Below are 19474 nucleotides of genomic sequence, written 5' to 3' on the forward strand. Positions count from 1 at the left end.
TGCGGACAGATTCTTTACCCTTTGAGCTATCCGGGAAGCCTAGCTCTACGCTTGCTCCCAGAAACTTGAGAAGTCCCAGGCCAGCCAGCGGGGCTTTGGTAGGCCACCATGTTATCTGTCCCTCTGGCCTGGGCACAGGTTTTGGTGGTTGAGAGCGGACCACTCAGCAGACATCCTTCTCCCTGCCCACCCCCGGCGAGGGGGTGATACCAGTCTTTCATTCTCTGCTCACCCGGCGCCCACTGGGATCATGCAGTCACCAAACAGAACACAGCCCCTGCCCTGAGTTCTGGCTCTCCCACCACCAGCCCAGGACCCTTCCCAAGCTCAGAGGAGCCAGAGCTGGCAAGGCAGGTGTCTAGAACAACCCCCTGCCCCCGTCTTGGGGGCCCTATGCTAAGGCAGCCTTTTAGCTGACACAAGGTCTCTCCCCTAGGCCCCCAGAGCTAGCTTCTCTGACCCCTGCAACTGCAGACCGGACCCTCCTGACAAAACGGCTGGTCCTGAGGTGTGGAGACCATGGGTGAGAAAGAAAGGGAGGCAGCCCCAACTTGGTAAGTTTTGCTGAGTCATTCTGTCTTATTCCTAAGGCTGCCCCTTTCTGGGGGGAGCAAGTGACTGGGCTGGGCTCCCCGGGCTCTGGGCGTGAGCTAACGACCACCGTCCCAGGTACCCTCGCCCCAGGCCTGCTGCAGGCAGAGCTGACGCTTCCTGGGAGCCAGGGTGGCCTACAATGAGCACGCTGGCACACCCACCGGTGCAGCTGCCTGCAGGGAAGCCCACCTTCCCTTGCAGTGGCTACTTGTCAACAGAACCCCTCCCCAGTCATGGGCACGGGGGCTTCCCATGTAAGGAGCGGCTGCACCTGGAGTGGAAGGTACCGCGGACCAGCCTGAACCACAGGGAGGCACACCGTGGTTCCGGAAGGAAAAGGCTTCTGCTCTGGGGAAAGTGAGGAGGCCAGGCTGGTCACCCTGCGCCTGGCATGTTGCCGAGCCAGTAGGGGACTGGCCTCGAGGTAGGGGCGGGAGCTGGCAGTACCTCATCCCGCAGGGTCCAGGGTAAGCCCCGAAAGCTAACTGTTCAATCTGGGAGAGTTCCACAGTTGGCTGAGGGGAGTGTCTTTCCCAATCAGACCATGAAGGAAACTGAACTGGGCAGTGGGACAGTCCCTGGTAGCTCCTTTGGTTCATTACCCAAATCCTGAGCGCCTGACTGGGGCCTCCCTCTGGGCTGAGCCTGGCAGGGACACACACAGCCCTCTGGAGACATGGGCCTGCCCTCGGCGGCTCCTGGTGTGGTGACAGGGAGCCAGACCCCTGAGGCTGAATGGGCAAGCCCTCGCCAGGTCATCTAAGTAGGAACTGCCAGGCCGGAGGTGAGTTGTCGACGCCCTGGACACCCTGTGGCCTGGATGCCAAGCAAGACTGATGGGAGGAGTGAGCGGGCAGGAGGGTGAATGAAAAGGTGGGCAGTTGGGTGACAGATACTCAGGCTAAGGATCTGGATGCTCTCCTTGCTACCCCAAGGGTCAAAGGCAGGCATGATCCCCACCCTTGCTCTCACTATGCCCCAGGGATCTGGTCCCTTGAGGGACGGCAGGGATGACTCACTTTTTCTAGACACACTTCCAGCAGCCCCTGGCCTGCCACACCATGCACAGAACCTTCACGACCAGTGGAACCAGGAAAGGAGGGCTGGAAACCCTAGGCTGGCTCAGTAACTCTGCAGTGTGAACATCTCTGACCTGCTCCCAGAACCACCAGATGCTGAACTATGGCCCCCAGATTATATAGGTGGATAAACTGAAGCCCTGGTGGCTCAGAGAGTAAAGAAGAATCTGCCTGCAATGCAGGAGACCTGGGTTCCATCCCTGGGTCAGGAGGATCCCCTGGAGAAGGGAATGGCTACCCACTCCAGTATTCTTGCCTGGGAAATCCCATGGACAGAGGAGCCTGGCAGGCTACCGTCCATGGGGTTGCAAAGAGTCAGACACGACTGAGCGACTAACACTTTCACTTCAAACTGAGGCCTGGGGGGTAGAAATGATGTGCCCGAGTACATTAGACCCATCACTTGGTGCTTGTCACACCCAATATCCTGTTTAGTTACCTTGCTCAGGGTAACAGCACAAATCCAAACTTTACATGAAGGTAGAGGAAGGAGGGCAAGGGGGCACCAGACTTTTGGGGGCAATGGGGCGTCTGGCAAAGCAAATAATCCCTCCAGAATCTGGACGAGGGGATGTGTAAAGGCCAGGGCAGCCACTTGTGATGACAGGAAAGTTCTGGCAGAGAGAAGCATGGATTTCATAAGACAGGGACACAGAGAGCAAGCAACTGGCCACACTAAAGCCTTAGAGCCTGCCAGTGCTCCCAGGCCACACACATCCTGACAGTAAGCCTCCCGTTCTTAACCTGGCTCAAGTGGTCTCTGTTACTTTCAACGAAACAAGCCGTCCTGACATAAAGATCACAGCTTCTAATCATGGCTAGACCATGTGTTTCCTGAATTCCAATTCAGGGCTTTGTCTGCCAAACCACACCAGGAAAACAGAGAAAAACTCTCTTTCAGCTAGGGCTTCCTCTCCATCTTATTCTATGATGTCCCTGTCCCTGACTCTGGACCCCTATGAACCCTCACTATTCTATCCTGTGAGGGTACCCGGAGTGACGTCAGGGCCCCAACCTGCAACAGTGCTACAAGAGAACATCATCCTGTCTTCCAAAAGTCCTAAAGTGACGTCACCACTCAGACCACCAGTGGTCTCCATGTGACATCATCACTGAGGCTACCAGCAGTCCTGGTGACATCACCGCCCAGCCTGCCATCATTCCCAATATGATGCCACCAACCAAGTCACCAGAAGTCCCAGTAAGACGTTGACATCAAGGTCACTCCCAGTGCCTCAGTTCCCAGTGAGTGGTAGAATCCCATCATGTTCAAGGCTCACAGAGCCCCGGGCCCTGGGGTACTTGATCCTGAATCCCACAAACTACCTGGCTCCCCAGCACGGGACTGAAAGGTCCAGTGACACAGGTAGAATCCCCCAATTCCACACTCCATTATATAAAGAGGCAGGAGCCCTGACGTCTGGGGCCAGTGAAGGAATTTCAGGTTCCTCTGGGGCCATGGGATTTCAGTGAATCTATGTTGGCTGGGTGGAAGGGAAAGAGGAACAGAGGAAGAGGGGAAGGGAGAGGTGATAAACCATCTGGCCTGTGACTCCAAGACAGGGGGAGAGGGAGGGCCACTGGTCTGGCCTTAGCTTTACTTTGTAATTTTGCCTTCTCCAAGAAGCCTTCTAGGCCATTCGGCTTCTCCACTATGAGTGCCCACCTACCCCCTGGAATTCCTCAACCTGTACTCTATTATTACAGGTGTATTACTATCGCAAGCAGATTTTTCCTTAGCCTGCCACCAAAGGATGGAGCATGGCCTGGCATGGCCCAGCAGGCTTCCTCTCTCAGAGGGAGAGCTGCCTCCTGCTAACCCTGCTTCGCTGGATAATCTCTACGGCCTCTCTGACTCTGGCCTTCAATGATTCAGGAGATTTGGGGGAGGAGAGTCAACTCCCTAATAGAGCGTGATCTGGCCATTCTCAGAAAGCCATTGTCTCAGGGGAAGGGTGGCTTCATTCCACATTTGACTGAAGCTCTCACTGCCCTCAGCACCCTCTCCTGGGGCCTGGGCAGCGCCACCCCTGCCCAGAGCTCTAGATGGTAGGGTGCCGCTCTGGAGAGTCCTGGCTGTCAGGAGAAGCCTGGGATTCTGCTCAGGATTCAGGGAGTGCAGAGCAGACAGAGGGCATGTTGGGGCATCCGGCTTAAGCCAGGCCAGTGGTCAGAGAGAAGTAGGTGCCAAGCTGCAGAGACAAGGGTGCCAAGCCAGCGACAGCCAGCAGGCCTCCTCCTCTCTTCCTGCAGCTCCCTGATGAATCCGGCCCAGGGCTTGAGCCCAAGGCAGCAGCTGTTTCATGATTCCCTTATTAAGTCATGTAAGAGGCACTCAGAGGGGCTGTGGTGGGCAGAATAATGCCCTCCCCTCATGTCCGTGTCCTAATCCCCAGAGCCCATAAATATGTTACTTTGCACAGCAAAAGGGATTTGGTAGATGTGATTAAGTTAAAGACCTTGAGATGGGGAGATTATCCTGGATTATCTAGGTGGAACCAGCGTAATCACAGGGGTCCTTATAAGGGAAGGAGGGAGGCAGGCAGGTCAGAGCTCTGACACCAGAAGCCGACGTCAGGATGAGGCACTTGCTAGCTGGAAAGAGGCCACAAGCCATGGAATACGGGCAGCCTTGAAGCTAAGAAAGACAAGGAAATGGATAGCCCTCCAAACCTCCAAAAGGAACAAATCCCTGCTGACACTTGATTTTTGCTCAGCAAAACCCATTTTAGACGCTGACCTCCAGAACTGCAAGACAATAGATGTGTGTTGTTTTGAGCCGTTATATTCAAATCAGTCAATCCTGAAGGAATTAACCCTGAATAGTCATTGGAAGGACTGATGCTGAAGCTGCAATACTTTGGCCACCTGATGCAAAGAGCTGACTCATAGGAACAGACCCTGATGCTGGGAAAGATTGATGACAGGAGGAGAAGGAGATGACAGACGATGAGATGGTTGGATGGCATCACTGACTCAATGGACATGAGTCTGAGCAAACTCTGGGAGATAGTGAAGGACAGGGAAGCCTGGTGTGCTGCAGTCCACGGGGTCACAAAGAGTTGAGCATGACATAGCGACTAAACAACAACAAATCCCTTATGTTTGTGGTAATTTGTTACTGCAGATAGAGGAAACTAACTGGGTCACAGGGAAGTGTGACCCAAACTCTACTTTTAGGAATCAGAGGGAGAGGTCACCCAAGATGGCTGTTCTCTTGCTCTCTGCACATCCTCCAGTCAACCAGCCCCTGCTTCACCTCCACCTGCTCACATGACTTTCCAATCCTCTTAATCACAGGGCTTACTCAATAGCTACCTAAGTGCTTGCCCCCCACCCAGCTGCTGGTTTCCCTGGTGACTGATGAGCCAACCTGATGTCAATTCCCCTATAAATGGTAGGCTCCTCCTCCCCCAGCAGTGAAGGTTTTTGCCATGTCCTGTCTGCGGTCTGACATATGTGGTAGGGACCTTTTGCTTCTGACTTACAAGACTCCCTATCCAGTTACGTTTAAGTTGTGGGTTTCTCTATCATCTTTGCCTTCTCTGGTCTCACAGTGGGGTCATGTGGGGCTAGCAGGTCTGTGGCGGGGGGCAGCCCAACAGGCCCTAGATGATACATTTTCTAGGGTGATTTGGAAGCAGTCCCTCTAGAAATCAGGGGGATGGAAACTAATGACCCCCAGCTCTCCTGATGACAGTAAGGAAACCCTTCCTCAGTTTCCCACATCCCAGCCCTGCCCCCTCGGACTCTAGGCACAGACTGCCCCTTGGGTTAGGACTTTCAGTCTCCAAAGGCAGGGGACGAGCCTAGGGCTGCCCCCAAGAAAGGACACCAGTGTTACAAGGTTCTGAACTGCCAGTATGACCCTGAGACTGTGGTGCCAGGCTGGATCCAGCCTTCCAGGCATCTGGGCTTTTCCTAGAGTTCTCACCCAATTAGGAGTTGGGATATTTAAACAGTGTGGGAAATAAGAGCAAGGCCTTGGAGACAGAATACATCAAGCGGGACATTTAATTTGATTTAGGGAAAATGAGGCAAACATTTGAGAACCTAAATAACTAACCAGTAATTAAACTAACAACAGGAATGCCCTTGCACTACAACCCGGCGAGCACAGTGGCCTTTATGGACTGTATTTACAAAAAGACCTGACAACATAATTAGTCCTGTAAATTTTACGCGGCCTGCAGCTGAGGAGTGATGGATTTTGTGTGTGGAGGATGAACGGGGAGAAATGAGGTGGATGAATTTCCATTTTCAGTAAATGAAATTAACATTGCTTAATTAGTGAAGCTGACAAATAAATGACCAGGGAAGATTTAAATCCCTCACAAGTGGATCCCTGGCCTGGGCAGGCTGAGGGACCGGCCAGGAGGCGGTGGGACAGGGTGGAATGAGTGTAATACTGGGACTCAGGGCCTGACTTGGGCCACTTTTGAGGGTGCTGTCCCTCCGAGGCTGGGCTGAAGGTCAGCTGGCTTGTCCACCCTTCTAAGACATGACCTGCTGGGAGGTGTCCTCCCCGTCTCCTGTGTGAGAGCCAGTCAGGACACACACAGGGTCTAGGACCTGACCCACCATCCCTGCCTGACAGATCAGTCCCCATTTCCCTGCTGTGAATGGCCTAGTGGACCCGCAGTGCAGCAGGCTGACACAACTGCACCCCAGCTCGGCCCCATGGGCCATCTCTTCCTAGACTACCTCCCTCTGCCCTCCAGTGTTCCTCCATCTGCACGCACCTGCTGACAGCCTTTCTCCACTCAGCTGAGACACGGAGCCTGGCCCCAGGGGGAGCCCCAGTCTCAGCCCTGTATGCAGCCTGACATGCCCACCACCTGGTACCCAGCAGCCACGAGGGAAGGCAGGTGTGACTGCTCTGTGCTGTTGTAGGCAATTGCCCAAGCTCTCTTCCCCACCTGCTTCCTCCCAGCCTGACTCCAGCCAACTGGCCTTGTGCCCAAATGCGGGCTCGGCCCCAGTGCTTCCTAGGTGCCTGCCTTTCCCTGCCCGAGTATTATCTGATCAGGTCAGAGAGTCAACATTGGGGTATCCCAGGCAAAAAGAGTCCTGGGCTGAACTCATCAGGGTCAAGCCCAACAACAAACCCAAACTCTCACTTCAGAGTTTGTCCACATGAGGCAAAGTCTGATGATAGGAGGTGGGCATCTGGTAATTTCCAAAGATAGGGTAATGGAGGCTGGTGAGCAGCTGCTCCTCACAGCAACCCATCCGGGCATTAGGGTGCCTTTTTCCCGGCCTTGGCTTTGCTCACTTTCTTCCAGGGAGACACCCGGGTATTTGCAGCATGGGGCTCCCTGGGGCAACTCAGGAGTGAATGCAGGAGCCCTTTGAGTTCCAGCCCAGCCTGGCTCTGCTCAGGCCTCTGCAGGGTGGTACTGAGATGTGCAAGGCTCTGAGCCAATAGACGCCCAGTGCAAAGCTGGTCAACAGCTCCCGTGCCAGTGAGAGTAACCACCGCCTGTGCTGGGCCCAGCTGTCTAAGAGAAGAGGTGGGGCCTTGTCTGACTCCTCCCTGTCCCCAACAGGCCTCTCTCTCTGCAGCCCTGCTGGAAAGCTAGGAAACAGAAAGACAAATCAGCAACATTCGTCCTTTCTGTGCAGATGGTTCCTACAGCTCAACGGGCACATTTGCTGCTTTTCTTCCATGTGTGTCTCATAATATGACGGGGGGTACCAGGCGTCAGCCTCTCCAGGTCACCAGGGGAAAAACCAAGGCTCAGAGCAGCTTTTAGCCCCAGGTCACACCAATGGGAAGTGACCCTCCAGCCAGAAGGTCTGCAGCTGATAGTGGTGCCACCCAGACACGTGGGTGTGGCCGACAAAGGACAAAGAGACCCAGGGCAAATATCTGCCCAAAAGAGGCCACTGGGTCCGTTGGAATTGGGGCCACCAATTCCTGATGGGGGTGTCACTCTGCTCCACTGCCTCTGGCTCACCCTGCCCCCAAGAACAACCTCTATATGACCCCAGCCAGCTGACATTCCACTCTGGCCCTCGGTGAGAGGAGGAGACGGGAGAGCTGAAGCAGTTTCTCCTCCCACCTGCTGGGGAGCCTCCCCACTCTCCCCACCTCGGTCCTGGGCAAAGAGCCTGGGCTCAGAGCAGCCCCAGAGAGGGGTCCCCACCCACTCCTAGGAGGCCTGCTCAGCACCCGGCCCACGTCCAGGCCCAGTAGCTGCTGCAGGGGGAGGAATGTGCTAGCTCCCTGCCAGGGGGGGTGGGTGCCTCCTGCTTGGCAGCAGCCCACCCTCAGGAGTGGGGACACAAAGCGGGCATTTAGGGCATCCTCGGAGGCGGCCCAGACCATGAGACTGGGAGCAGCTCCAAGGGTTTCCTCCCCGAGAGGAATAACAAACACCCACTCCTCTTGGCCCTCGCCTCCCTCCCCCACCCCGGGCAAAGAATGGGCTGGGCGGACAGGCGGTCTGAGGGGCAGAGACCGGGAGCTTGTACGCCTGCCAGCCAGCAGTAGCTTGGAGAATGGGAAGGTTTTTCTGTTTGCAGAAGCTCATTCTCTCAGCCAGAAAGCACGCCGTCAGCCTGGGGAGCTGCGGCTTGCGCGAAGTCTGGGGCCCTCTCCTGTTAGGAAGGGGGAATGCCCAGGCCAGAGGGGAGGCAGGGGCTTCTGCAGGACCCAGGAAACATGAAGGAAAGCCTCACAGTTCCCACAGTGCTGCCTCCCACTGTGGGGTGAGGGAAGCTGGCGGGGCAAGAACATCCCATAAGGCAGCGGTCTCCGAGGGGGCAGGGGCCAGTGATGAACATCAAACCCTTGTCCTCCACCTGCTCCAGGGGCTGCTCTGGAAACTCTCTTCATGCAGACCCCACCATCCAGGCCCTCCCAGGTCGGGTCCAGCCCACCTCCTCATGCTTCTCAAACCCACTTCTTCGGCTTCACTCCACTCTGGTGGCTCAGAGCCTGCCCTCTCTCTTTGGGATGGCTTCCCTAGTCTCCCAACTGTCTCTAGCCTCCAGCCTCCTGCCTGCAATTCCTCCTTGCACTGGTTGTGTCCCTACCCTTCTCAAATTCCTTCAGTGGTTTCCCTTTGAGAGAAGGTCCAAGCTTCTTGGGATGGCTTACCAAGCCCTTTGGGCTACCCGGCCCCCGCTACAGCCTTATTTCCTCCCATATCTCTCCTGCCTCCGGACCTTTGCTGCTGCCTCAGACGGGTCCTCTGCCCCTCTTTCTTCACCATAACAACTCCTTCGAGGCTCATTTTGGCTCATCCTTCATGCAGCACCAATTGCCTGAGTGACAGCGGGGCTTCTCCCCTAGACTGTGAGCAGTGTGACCAGATCTTAGTCATCACCCTAGCTTTCACACCTGGCAAAGAGTTCTGCACTGAGCAGGTACTTAGTGTTTGTCGGTTGAGTAAGCAGGTGAACAAATAGCCGGATTACTTACAGGAGCCATGTCCCACTGCAAACAGATCATTGTACTTTGGATTCCTGCAAAAGAAATAAGAACCCATCAGCCTAGGAAATGGACATGGTTTGCCCATGGACACAGGCCCTCCCAGGTACACTGGTGCCTTAACTGCACTGCAGGCAGACACTGTTGACCTTAGAGACCTAGGGTGGGTCCATAAGAATCCCAGTCTCACTTTTTCCCATAATGCTACGTGTCACCTTCAAGGTGGTTGAGCTTGGGTAGGAGCTGCTGGGTACCCAGCAGGTGCTCAGGCACTCCAGGTTTTCTGCAATGCTTCTACTCACCAGAAGAGGGCGGTGACGGCCAGGCGCTTTGCTTTGTCATTTTGGAACTTCCAAAGAGGCAGCAGGGTACCCTCCTGGTCCCGATACTCGTCAGCAGCATCCTCATAGTACTTAAAATCTTAAACACACACAGACTGAGTCAGCCCTGGACTACCGTTTTCTGCCTGGACCTCTTTGGCCAGAACAATTAACCTCTTTGTGTTTCCGAGTGGGAATAGTAAGAGAACCTACCTCAAAGGACTGCTGTGAGGATTCATTGCTAATACCTGTAAAGCACTTAGAAAAATACCTGGCACAGAGTAAGCTCTCTGTAATGTTGTTGTTACTGTTATCGTTGTTTTTGGAGATAAATTACACTAAAGTGGCTATGTTCCTGAGGATAAAATTCCAGGTTTCCCCATCTTCATATTCACTGCCAAGCCCACCACAGTGAAGGTGCCTGGGTCCCTCATGGGTGCTCTGAACTCAAGTTCATCTCCTGCCCTAAACTCTCTCTACCTCTCGTTTCCTCTAACTTAGGCAGAAGCCACATCCATCTTTCTACTTGTCTATACCAGAAATTTTGGCAATCCTTCACTGATCTCTTTTCATCATTCCTCATATTTTCCTTCTGATTATCTTTTTAATCTATTCACTTCTCTCCGGCTCCATAGCCACAGTCTAGGTTCAGTCCCCAACAGCCATCACCCAGACTATGACACCACCCTCCCAGGCGGTCTCCCTCCCTCCAAACATTCCTCCTCCAGCCCACATTCTGCAGAGCCATGAGAGGGAGAACAAATAAACCAGCTCCCCCACTGCCCTGAAAACCCCTTGGTGGATCCCGTGGCACAGGGGCTTCCTGATTGAATGAAGGCTCCAAGCCACTACCATGTCACCTCCAGCCAGCTGTTGGCATGCTCTCTACATCAAAGTGTCTAAAATGCTCTGCTCCTCCCGGAAACTCCCACTCTCTCTAGATCCAGATCAAGCTCCTCCTCCTCTGTGAGGCCTTCCCTTTGTTGCTGAGCAGAGTTCACCTCCTCCTCCGCCCCATCCCTGCCTCTGGCCTGCTGAAACATGGGTCACACAGTGTTGTGTGTCCTTTTGCCTGTCTCCCCCAGCCCACAGCTCTAGGGGGACAGGAAGCACAGTGTTATCATCTCTGGAGCTGCAGTGCCTAGCACAGGGCCAGCCACAGAGCAAACACCCGGTGGTTGTTCAAAGAAGGCAACAAAATATATCAACAAAAGGGAAATAGTTCTCAGTCTTCTTTCCAACCAAGGGTGCCCCAGTAGAAAATGACCCTCTCATCCACCATGGTCAAGGACAGGCCCAGGCACAGCCCCAGCCTCTTTCCCAATGTCCCACACTTTGATGTTTGGGGACTTACACCCAATCCTCAAAAATGGCTCAGAACAAAAAAAAGATTAGAGTGGTCAGAGGCGTGAGCCTTGATCACATCAGAAATCCCTGAGCTCGGACTGTCTTTGAAAAGACTTCATTTTAGAGGGGAGATTAATTGGTAACACTTCTGTTTTCACTTCTCCTTCACAAATACACTTTCCCAAAGGGAAAAGTGTATGCAATTAAAAGAAAAATCAAAGTTCAATGCATTTTTATGTGCCTGTGTTCTTATAAATGAAAAAGGTTCACCAAGGCCAATTTCTCCATGGATATTAATCATGTTTGCAGCCCTTCAGTGGGCTGCTTGCAGAGGCTGGGTTTCAGGAAGCCAAGCTGTGTGAGTGACAAATTCATTCACAGCTGCCGTGTACTTTTGACAGCTCTGAAAAGCACTCAAGGTCGTTTTCCAGCCTGAATGATAACAAGGGGGCTTGTTTAGGCGGCTGGTCTTGGCAGCCCTGGTTTCTCTGTCCCATGGGTGAGCAATGAGCATCAAGTCACGGAGAAGAGCCCTGGGCTGTCAGCAGAGATCAGCCAGCAGTGGGGAACTGCCAACTCTGGGGAGGCAGCCGCTCCAAATAAATGCACAACCTCTCAGGGAAATACAAGCCACTTGGGAATGTGCTGTTCATGCCATGGGAAGGATTCCGTTTCCCTGGCTCTGTCAAAGATGCCAGAATTTCCCAGGCCCCCAGGACTGAAGCATTTCTGAATCAGTCTCTTGCTTCACCACATCACTAATTAATCACTCGCATAGACCTATTGAGTGTTTATTTGAAATGTCTCTTCCAGATCAGTGACTCTGTGGTCTCAAGCTGAAGCGCTTAGGCTCTGGATCCAGGAGACCTGTCTTCGAGTCCCGACTCTGTCCCTGACACCTCAGGCTAGCTGTGGTTTTGAACAAGTGGCAACCTTTCAGCCTGAATGTCTCATCCATAAAATGGAGGTCATAGTGGTATTCACCTGACGGGGTGGCTGTCAGGATGAACTAAAGTAATACATGTAAGTAGCATAGCACAACACCTGGTGCAGAAGCCATTCCCAGGGAGGGCTGGCGCTTGTTTTTCACTATTAAACAGCTCCTTTTTCTCCATTGCTGAAGATGCATTCTGAGTAAGGTGTAGGGAGGCCCACTCAACCCACACATGAACCTCACCCTCACCTCTGCCCCCATCTTCCGCCTCGTCATACCCTTCCCCCTTCCTCCAGCCCTGCTGTCCTCGGGCTGTGTTCCTGCCTAGAGGAAGCTTTGAACTCTGCAGAGAAGGCTCAGATTCCCTGTGCGATATTCAAGGCCCTTCCTTAACTGGCTCCAACCATCTCTCCAGCCTGAACTCTCCCCACTTTCCAAGAGAGCCCCTGTCAGGGTCACTGAGTCTGCTTCCCCTCGTCTCCAGAGTCCTTTCCGTTCATTTTCACTACTGAGTGAGTCACTGCCCGTGCCGTCCGCTGCCTGAACATCTGCCCTCCACTAATCTCCCACTCAGACGCCACTTAGCCCTTGGCATCCAGCTCAGCCTTCTCTGAAGCCTTCCGTGACCGTGGCCGCTCCTCACTTCCTCCTCCTCCATTCTCGAGGAGACCACAGCAGTCTCTGTCTGCAGTCTAGCACTTAGACTATCCCTCAGCTGGACAGAGCAGAGAACAGAACACGCGACTAGGAGGCCTAAGACCCAGGTTTGGGTGCCCTTGGCTTTGGCTTCTCATGTGTGAAGCAGGGATAAAATCTCTGCTTCACTACCTCCCACAGTGTGGGAAGATGACATTAGATAACTAACGTGCCGGTGTCTTTGCTGCACCACTGTCAGATCGCATCACTACACCCATTTTTTCTTATGCCACGGTTTCTGTTTGAACTGTGTAAGTCTTATCTGCCTAGTGACGTCCAGAGGAGGGAGGGGTTATTTTTCTCCTCTTGTCCCTGTGTGACCCAGCATGGGACACTCAAATACTCACTTTGTATGAGCGATTTTTAATAAAGTAATAATAGCAGTTGCTGGCGCTTTAAATCTTACCCTGAGCAACATCGTCATACGTGTTTTGGTTGACCATCCGCTCCACGATCTTAGCTGCCTGGGTCACTTTGGTGATGTCATCGCTCTGTGGAGATACAGGGGCCGCCGGTCCTCCTCAGCCAGCATTCTGGAAGGTCTGGCCCCGAGCTACAGCCCCGACTTACAGTTGGCTCAGCAAAGCCTCTCTGACCCCGCCCACCCCAGAAAGGTTCTCACCGCCCTTTTCCGGGAATGCCCAGCTCACAAGTGGCACGAGGAGTCTGCACTGCCATAGTTGGCCCCTAGGTAGAGCTTGCCTCCTGCTCTTTCATCCTGAGTTTATTCTGGAGATGGCTCGTCTCTAAGCACAAGACAGGGCCCTGAGGAGAGCCCAGAAGGGGTACCGGAGGGGAGAGCAGAGAGGGCCGGGAGGAGGCTTCTGGGGACAGAGGTTTCACCAGCCTGAGCAACAACAAGGGCTCCCATTAAAGGTCCCAGAAATCTTGTGGTCCAACTAATTCAGTCAAAAGTCGAGGGGTAAGTAAAATAGATAGCCAACGGAAATTTGCTATATGACTCACGGAATTCGAACTGGGGCTCTGTACCAACCTAGAGGGGTAGGAAAGGGTGGGAAGTGGGAGGGAGGTTCAAGGGGGAGGGGGCATATATACACCTGTGGCTAATTCATGTTGATGTATGGCAGAAATCAAGCCAATATTGTAAAGCAATTATCCTTCAATTAAAAACAAATTTTAAAAAAAAGTTGAGGGGAAGGTCCAGGGAGGGGAAAGAGACATGCCTTTACTATAGGGAGTATGAGACAGAACTGACTCCTAACTCAAGGCCCTGCCCATGGCCAAAGGCAAAGCAGGAGGTTTCATATCAGGGAAAAATGACTCAATTTGAACAAAAAACAAGTTCATTATCATGTGAAATTCCATAAATCCTCAATGGAACACAACCACAGCAGGTTGAGAGAGGAGCGAAGAGTTTAGGGCTGGCAAGACAGGTCCAACATATCTAGGGCAGGTGGCAGGAATGAACCAGTGGAGTGGACAGCCGTCCAAGGGGGCCCCAGAGGGCCACGGCTCTCTGGGATGAGCTTTCCCAGGACTGCCAGTGTTGCGCAGAGGTTGAGAGAATGGGTTCTGGGGCCACACAGGTCTGCATTCCCACCCCCTCCCACAGATTAGGAGCCCAATGGCAACTTTAGGTACGTGAAGGTCTCTGATTTAGAGTACTCCTGCTACAGTAGGGATGGATGATGTCTTCTGCATCATAGGGTCATTGTAGGGCCCTAACACATGTAGGACATGTAATAATCACCATGGTGTTAGTCACCAGTGCCCAGTGGTGTCAGAGGGAACATGCAGCCTGCTGTAGTGGGGACTGACAAAGTCACACGTGGGGGCTGCCCTTTGAGACTCTTTGATCAGTTTTCAAACTGACTCCAGAAAACTCACCAAGGACACTCACTGGAGTCTTATAATCATAAGCCTCAGAGCTCACCTGGAGCCAGCTACTCCCCCGACCCCCTGACCCAAAGCAAGAATCTGTCCCCCTCAGCAGCTTCCTGGCAAGTGTTTCTCCTCATGCCAGGCAGTATTTTGTGTGATCAGACAGCCTGTTAACTGAAACCTACTTCCCTGAGTCTTATCCCCATGGTCTTAACTCTGTCCTCCAGCCACAGAGAGGTGTGTGTGCTGGGGGACAGCTCCTCTGATGTGGGAGGACAGTGCCTCATCCCTCAAGTCATTACTCCCTCAGGTGACCCCGCTCAGCTCCATCAGCCTTGGCGGCCTCTTAACAGTCAACACCTAGCAACCAGAATCAAGCGAGGACTTATCTTGGGGGCTGTGCATACATCATCTTGGGTTCTCAAGACAAGCTTGCAAATCGGGTATCATTAGGCTGTTTCCTTGGGCTTCCATGGTGGCTTAGTTGGTAAAGAATCTGCCTGCCAATGCAGGAGACACAGGTTTGACCCCTGGGTCAAGAACATGCCCTGGAGAAGGAAACTGCAACCCACTCCAGTGTTCTTGCCTGAAAAATCCCATGGACAGAGGAGTCTGGTGGGCTACAATCCATGGAGTTGCAAAGAGTCAGACACAACTTAGCGACTAAACCACCACCACAGATGAGAGAACAAGTTTTTAAAATTTTCAGCTCGGTGACAAAGTCAGGATATAAACTCAAACCTATGGACTCCAGGGCCCACGCTCTGAGTCCCATACAGAGAGCCATCCCTCCCCAGATGACCACCCTGGTCCTGGGGGACTCAGGGCTCCAGATGTGCTCTGAGGAGAGAGTGTGGTTTGGGAAACTATGCCACTGGAGCAGATGTGGCTCTTTATTGACTGAACTTGTGGCCTCTGAGCCCTTTCCCCCATTCCTGTCCTAATTGTTCAGATCAGAAGAGCTTGCATTCATTTCTGTACATTCACCCAAACCATTAATGAGACAGAAACCTGAGATCTACCACTGCAGAACTTCCTCAGGGTATCATGAAGCTACTCTGCTTTCTCCTATCCCATACTTTTGAGCTTTATATGAACCTAATCAGATCCAGGTCTCTGAGAAAGGGGTATCACTTTGTTCACATGCTGAGCCTCAGCAAAGCGGAAGATAGCTCTTACCTCCACTCTGGTCTACAGACAGTCTGTCCTAGTACTTGGGATCCATGGTTAGAGATCAGTTCCCTTGGGGGAAGGCTGAATAGAATACTAAAGTATTATTTTTAATTTATTTATTTTTACCTGAAGGATAATTGCTTTATAATCATGTGTTGGTTTTTGCCATACATCAACGTGAATCAGCCATAGGTATATAAATGTCCCCTCCTTGAAGATCCCTCCCACTCTTAGAAGCATATACACTACCATATATAAAACAGATAGCCAGTGGGAATTTGCTGTATGTCTCAGGGAACTCAAACTTGTGCTCTGCGACAACCTAGAATACTAAAGTATTAACTGGCTATGTTACACCCCCAGTATCCTGCTCCACTGTATTTCTTGGTCCAGAGGGCTGGAATCTGCCTACATCACAGCTTTTTGTGTTAGCCAAGCTGGAAGAACCTGGTGTGTATTCCTGCCTCCCTGAAGGTGTTAGACACCAATTCTGGTAGGGTTGAGACCTAAGGACAATTTTCAGCCTTAGTCAAAGGGATCTTTCTTATTTATCCTTCATGAGTCCTGGTGACTGCAATTAAGGTTTCTTTAACCATGCTCCCAGTGCAGAGCCTATAGCCAAACCCTGATGGATTTTCAAGTGAATCTTGACCCAGGCCAATAGCCCCCCTGAAGCCCCTAAACTCTAGGGAACGGTGCAGGGGAAGTTAAGGGCCTGGACAAGGCAAATGCAGGGCCAGGACTTATCTTTCACCTCAGGGTTCCAATACCAGCCCAGTCATGATCACCAAGTGCTTGCTCTGATTACATGAAACTCAACTGGACTGCTCCTATTAAGTCAGGGCCTGGAACCCTCAAACCTCCTCAAAAATGTGACTTTATCCTGGGCATGGAATTGAGTGGAAGTGGGCATACTTCAGAGAAAGGAAGAGTGTGATCTGGTTTCCATTCCAGGGTGGAGCAGAACTACTTCCCTGAGCGCTGTCGGGAGCTCTCCAAGGTGCTGAACACGACGGCTTTCTGTGGACCTTGTCCTTCCTGGCCCATTGCAGGTCAGACTCATCCTGATCTCCACACTGGGACCCTGGCTCCTGACCCAGCTCTCTCGCTATTGAAGGGACACACATGGCCCCTCAGCATCTCCCTGCGGTGACCGTCCCTGCAGTGACTTTTCACTGTAACTTCCATGATGAACCCCAACCTACGCTGGCTTCACCCACAGTGAGCTCCCAACCATGATCTCTACCAAGACCCTTGCATAGTTCTCCATTGCAAATCCAACCCAGGGTGGCCACTCACTGGCCTGGACTCTCTGGTACCTGTGATTATCTCTGACTTGCCTCCTGGACCTCAAGAATTAAGTGCAAGTAAACCCAAGGACTGAAGCCCAAAAAGCAAATCTCCCTCCCAAACCTCATGAGCCTTTGCCCAAGGAGGTGGAGCCTTATCCTCACATGCCACTCTGCCCTGGGAAGCCTCCCCAGCTCTCCCAAGGTGCATATCAGGCTTTTAATAACATCCATGTCTCCTGCTGTCCCCTAGCCCAACAATTCTGAATTCCTGCTAGCCTCCAGACCTATAAGAAATTGTGGGGGGGAAAGAGGAGGAATGTGTGGGATGCCAGAGGCAGTTATAGCTCGCCTCATACTTTCCTACAAGAAAAGAGTTGTTCATAAGTATCACTAGCATGCCTCCTGTCCTTAAGTGTCTGTGAAGTCCCACCAGACAGCCAGGCTCCTTTCTACCCAGGAGCCAAGAGCCCACTCAGGCATTCTCTGTGACAGAGCTATGGGAGCCCTCACCAAACCTGGGACTCCAGAGATGTCATCTTCCTCGTGGCCATCTTCCCCATCTTTTTAGCCACTGGGGTCTTTGTCTTCTCCTTCTCTTTAGTTTTTTCCTGCTTCTCAAGCTCTTCCATGTAGGCATCGTAGATCTCCCACTAGGCGAAGGCAAGATGAGAAGGATCATCTCGGGGCAAAATCTTCACCTGGCCAGCTCCTCTTCAGCCTTTAGGGCTTGAGGAGTCGATCCTAAACCCAGTCACATGCCTTCATAGCATCCTCTACTTGGCCCACTGCAGTTATGCATTCAGTGACACTCACTGCTAATGGTCAGCTCTAGGACAGGAATGATGGGACTCTCAGGGCACCCCTGAAAGCTGGGCTTTCCACCCCACAGCCCAGGGGCTCAGTTATCAGCTGGAGATCAGTATCATTCCAGCCTACCACCTCCGCCAGGCAGAACAAATGGGCAGCGATCCGCTAGATCACCTTTATCTTAGTGATTTATGAGACTCTGAACTAGGAAATTTAAAAAATGACCCCCTATTATAGAGATGGGATAAACATATTGGCTCAGGCCAGCTGTCTACAGCCCTGATCATACCTTCTCAGCATAAAGAGATAAACAAAACGTAAGGGAATTCCTGCTAACTGGATCTGACAGCAAGAGAAGCCCAAGGATAGTAGCAGAGGAAGCCACATGGACCAGGGGCTGGGCAAATGCCCCAGGTAGCTCTGTGTGCTCCCCAGAGCTGAGCAGTCACTGCCACCTGCAGGCCAGAGAGGCACATCCTCCCTTATAACTCCCCCAGGGGCCAGTCCTGCACACTGCACTGTACTTCCGTTATCTCACTCAAAGCCCTCCAGCAGCGCTGTGAAGCTGCCTGTCATCCTCATTTGATAAAGAAAGAAACTGAGGCATGCAGAGTGACATGGTTTGCCTAGGATCTCACAGTGTGGGCAGCAGAGTTGGGGCCTGAGGTCAGGTTATCTAGCACCATATCCTGCCCAAATCAGTGTGGTTACCCCATAGGACTTGAGGGGGGAGGAGGGTCTGCAGGAACACTTTTGGCTGCTGGAAGGGCAGGGTCAAAGTGCTAACACTGCAGAGCCAGCTGTGAGGTGCCATGGGCTGAAGAGAGTCCTGGGGAATGTACATTCTCCCCAGTCTTGGAGGAACTTCTAGAAACCATACCTGTGTCCCCCTTGGACAGTCTTATCCTAGGCTGTTTCTGAGCCCTCTGAGTAGAGACCTACTGTCTCATGTGCCTGGAGTTCAGGCACTGGACAAGGAGCCGGGAAGTGGGTGGATGGGGAGGGCAGACTTCCAGAGGAATCTATGACCACACCAGCCTCCCTTGTTGAGGTAGCAAAACAAGGATCCGGGATGGGAGTGGGGTGGGGAGTGATGGCTTTTAGACTGGCCCAAGGTCTCACCTGGTTGGCAGTGGCTGAAAAGTTTGTCCTAGGAGGAGGCTCCATCTGACATTCTCGGTCCTAGAGAACAATGACAACGGGTGACCCACAGGAAGCCCTTAACTCCTCTTTCTGCAGTGGCATAGCCACATAAGAAGCTCCTCTTTCCGCAGTGGAATAGCCACATGAGAAGCATCTTTCTTGGAACTGAGGGAGGTGTGGGACACAGCACTGGGGAAGTAAAGAGCGGCCTGGGCGAAGGACAAACTGATGCAGCGAAAGCCTAGATTTTTCATGCAAGCCTCCTTCAGAAGGAGCCTAAACTAGAAAGTAGGGCCACTGAAGTCCGACTGTGACAGTTTCAATCAAGAAGAACTCCAAGTGGGGGATGGACAGGTCTACAAGAAGTCAGGCCTTGGCCAGCCTCCGGATGCTTGACCAGAGGTCAACCTCTGGCAAGCCATTGGGCCAGACTTCCTCACCTCAAGAAGATTTCCCCCATATACTGGGATCTTTGGCTTCACCAGGCGAGTGCACCGCACCCCCCCCCCCCCCCCCCACACCATGTCTCACCCAGATTACTGTCAGCACAGGGACTGTAGAGGGTGGTTAGGAGCTGCCAAAAACCCACCCTGCAAATATTTTCTCCCATCCAGTAGGCTGTCTTTTCATTTCATCAATGGTTTTCTTTGCCATGCAAAAACTTTTAAGTTTAACTAGGTCCCATTTGTTTCTTTTTGCTTTTATCTCCTTTGTAAATATCTGCCCTCCTCCCGGATTGACTTGTGTAGAACACTGCCTTACATATGTGAGTCTCTCACTTGAAACCCTGACAGGTGCTTTCAGCCTGT

The 19474-nt window shown here is 52.6% G+C and overlaps 1 protein-coding gene across 2 annotated transcripts in view; it reads right to left on the reverse strand.

Annotated features, from left to right (window-relative positions):
* The window catches only part of DNAI1 (dynein axonemal intermediate chain 1), a 67333-nt gene that overhangs the window by 16936 nt on the left and 30923 nt on the right, over window positions 1–19474 (reverse strand). For both annotated transcript variants that reach the window (XM_020898333.2, XM_020898332.2), the window contains exons 8-12: window positions 18645–18704; window positions 17231–17365; window positions 12815–12899; window positions 9414–9531; window positions 9103–9146 (exon numbers count right to left, since the gene is read on the reverse strand). In XM_020898333.2, coding sequence (XP_020753992.2) covers window positions 9103–9146; window positions 9414–9531; window positions 12815–12899; window positions 17231–17365; window positions 18645–18704 — 442 coding nt within the window. The remainder of the gene's footprint in view (window positions 1–9102; window positions 9147–9413; window positions 9532–12814; window positions 12900–17230; window positions 17366–18644; window positions 18705–19474) is intronic.

The sequence above is a fragment of the Odocoileus virginianus genome, chromosome 31 (genome assembly GCF_023699985.2).
Source record: "Odocoileus virginianus isolate 20LAN1187 ecotype Illinois chromosome 31, Ovbor_1.2, whole genome shotgun sequence".
Lineage (NCBI taxonomy): Eukaryota > Metazoa > Chordata > Mammalia > Artiodactyla > Cervidae > Odocoileus > Odocoileus virginianus.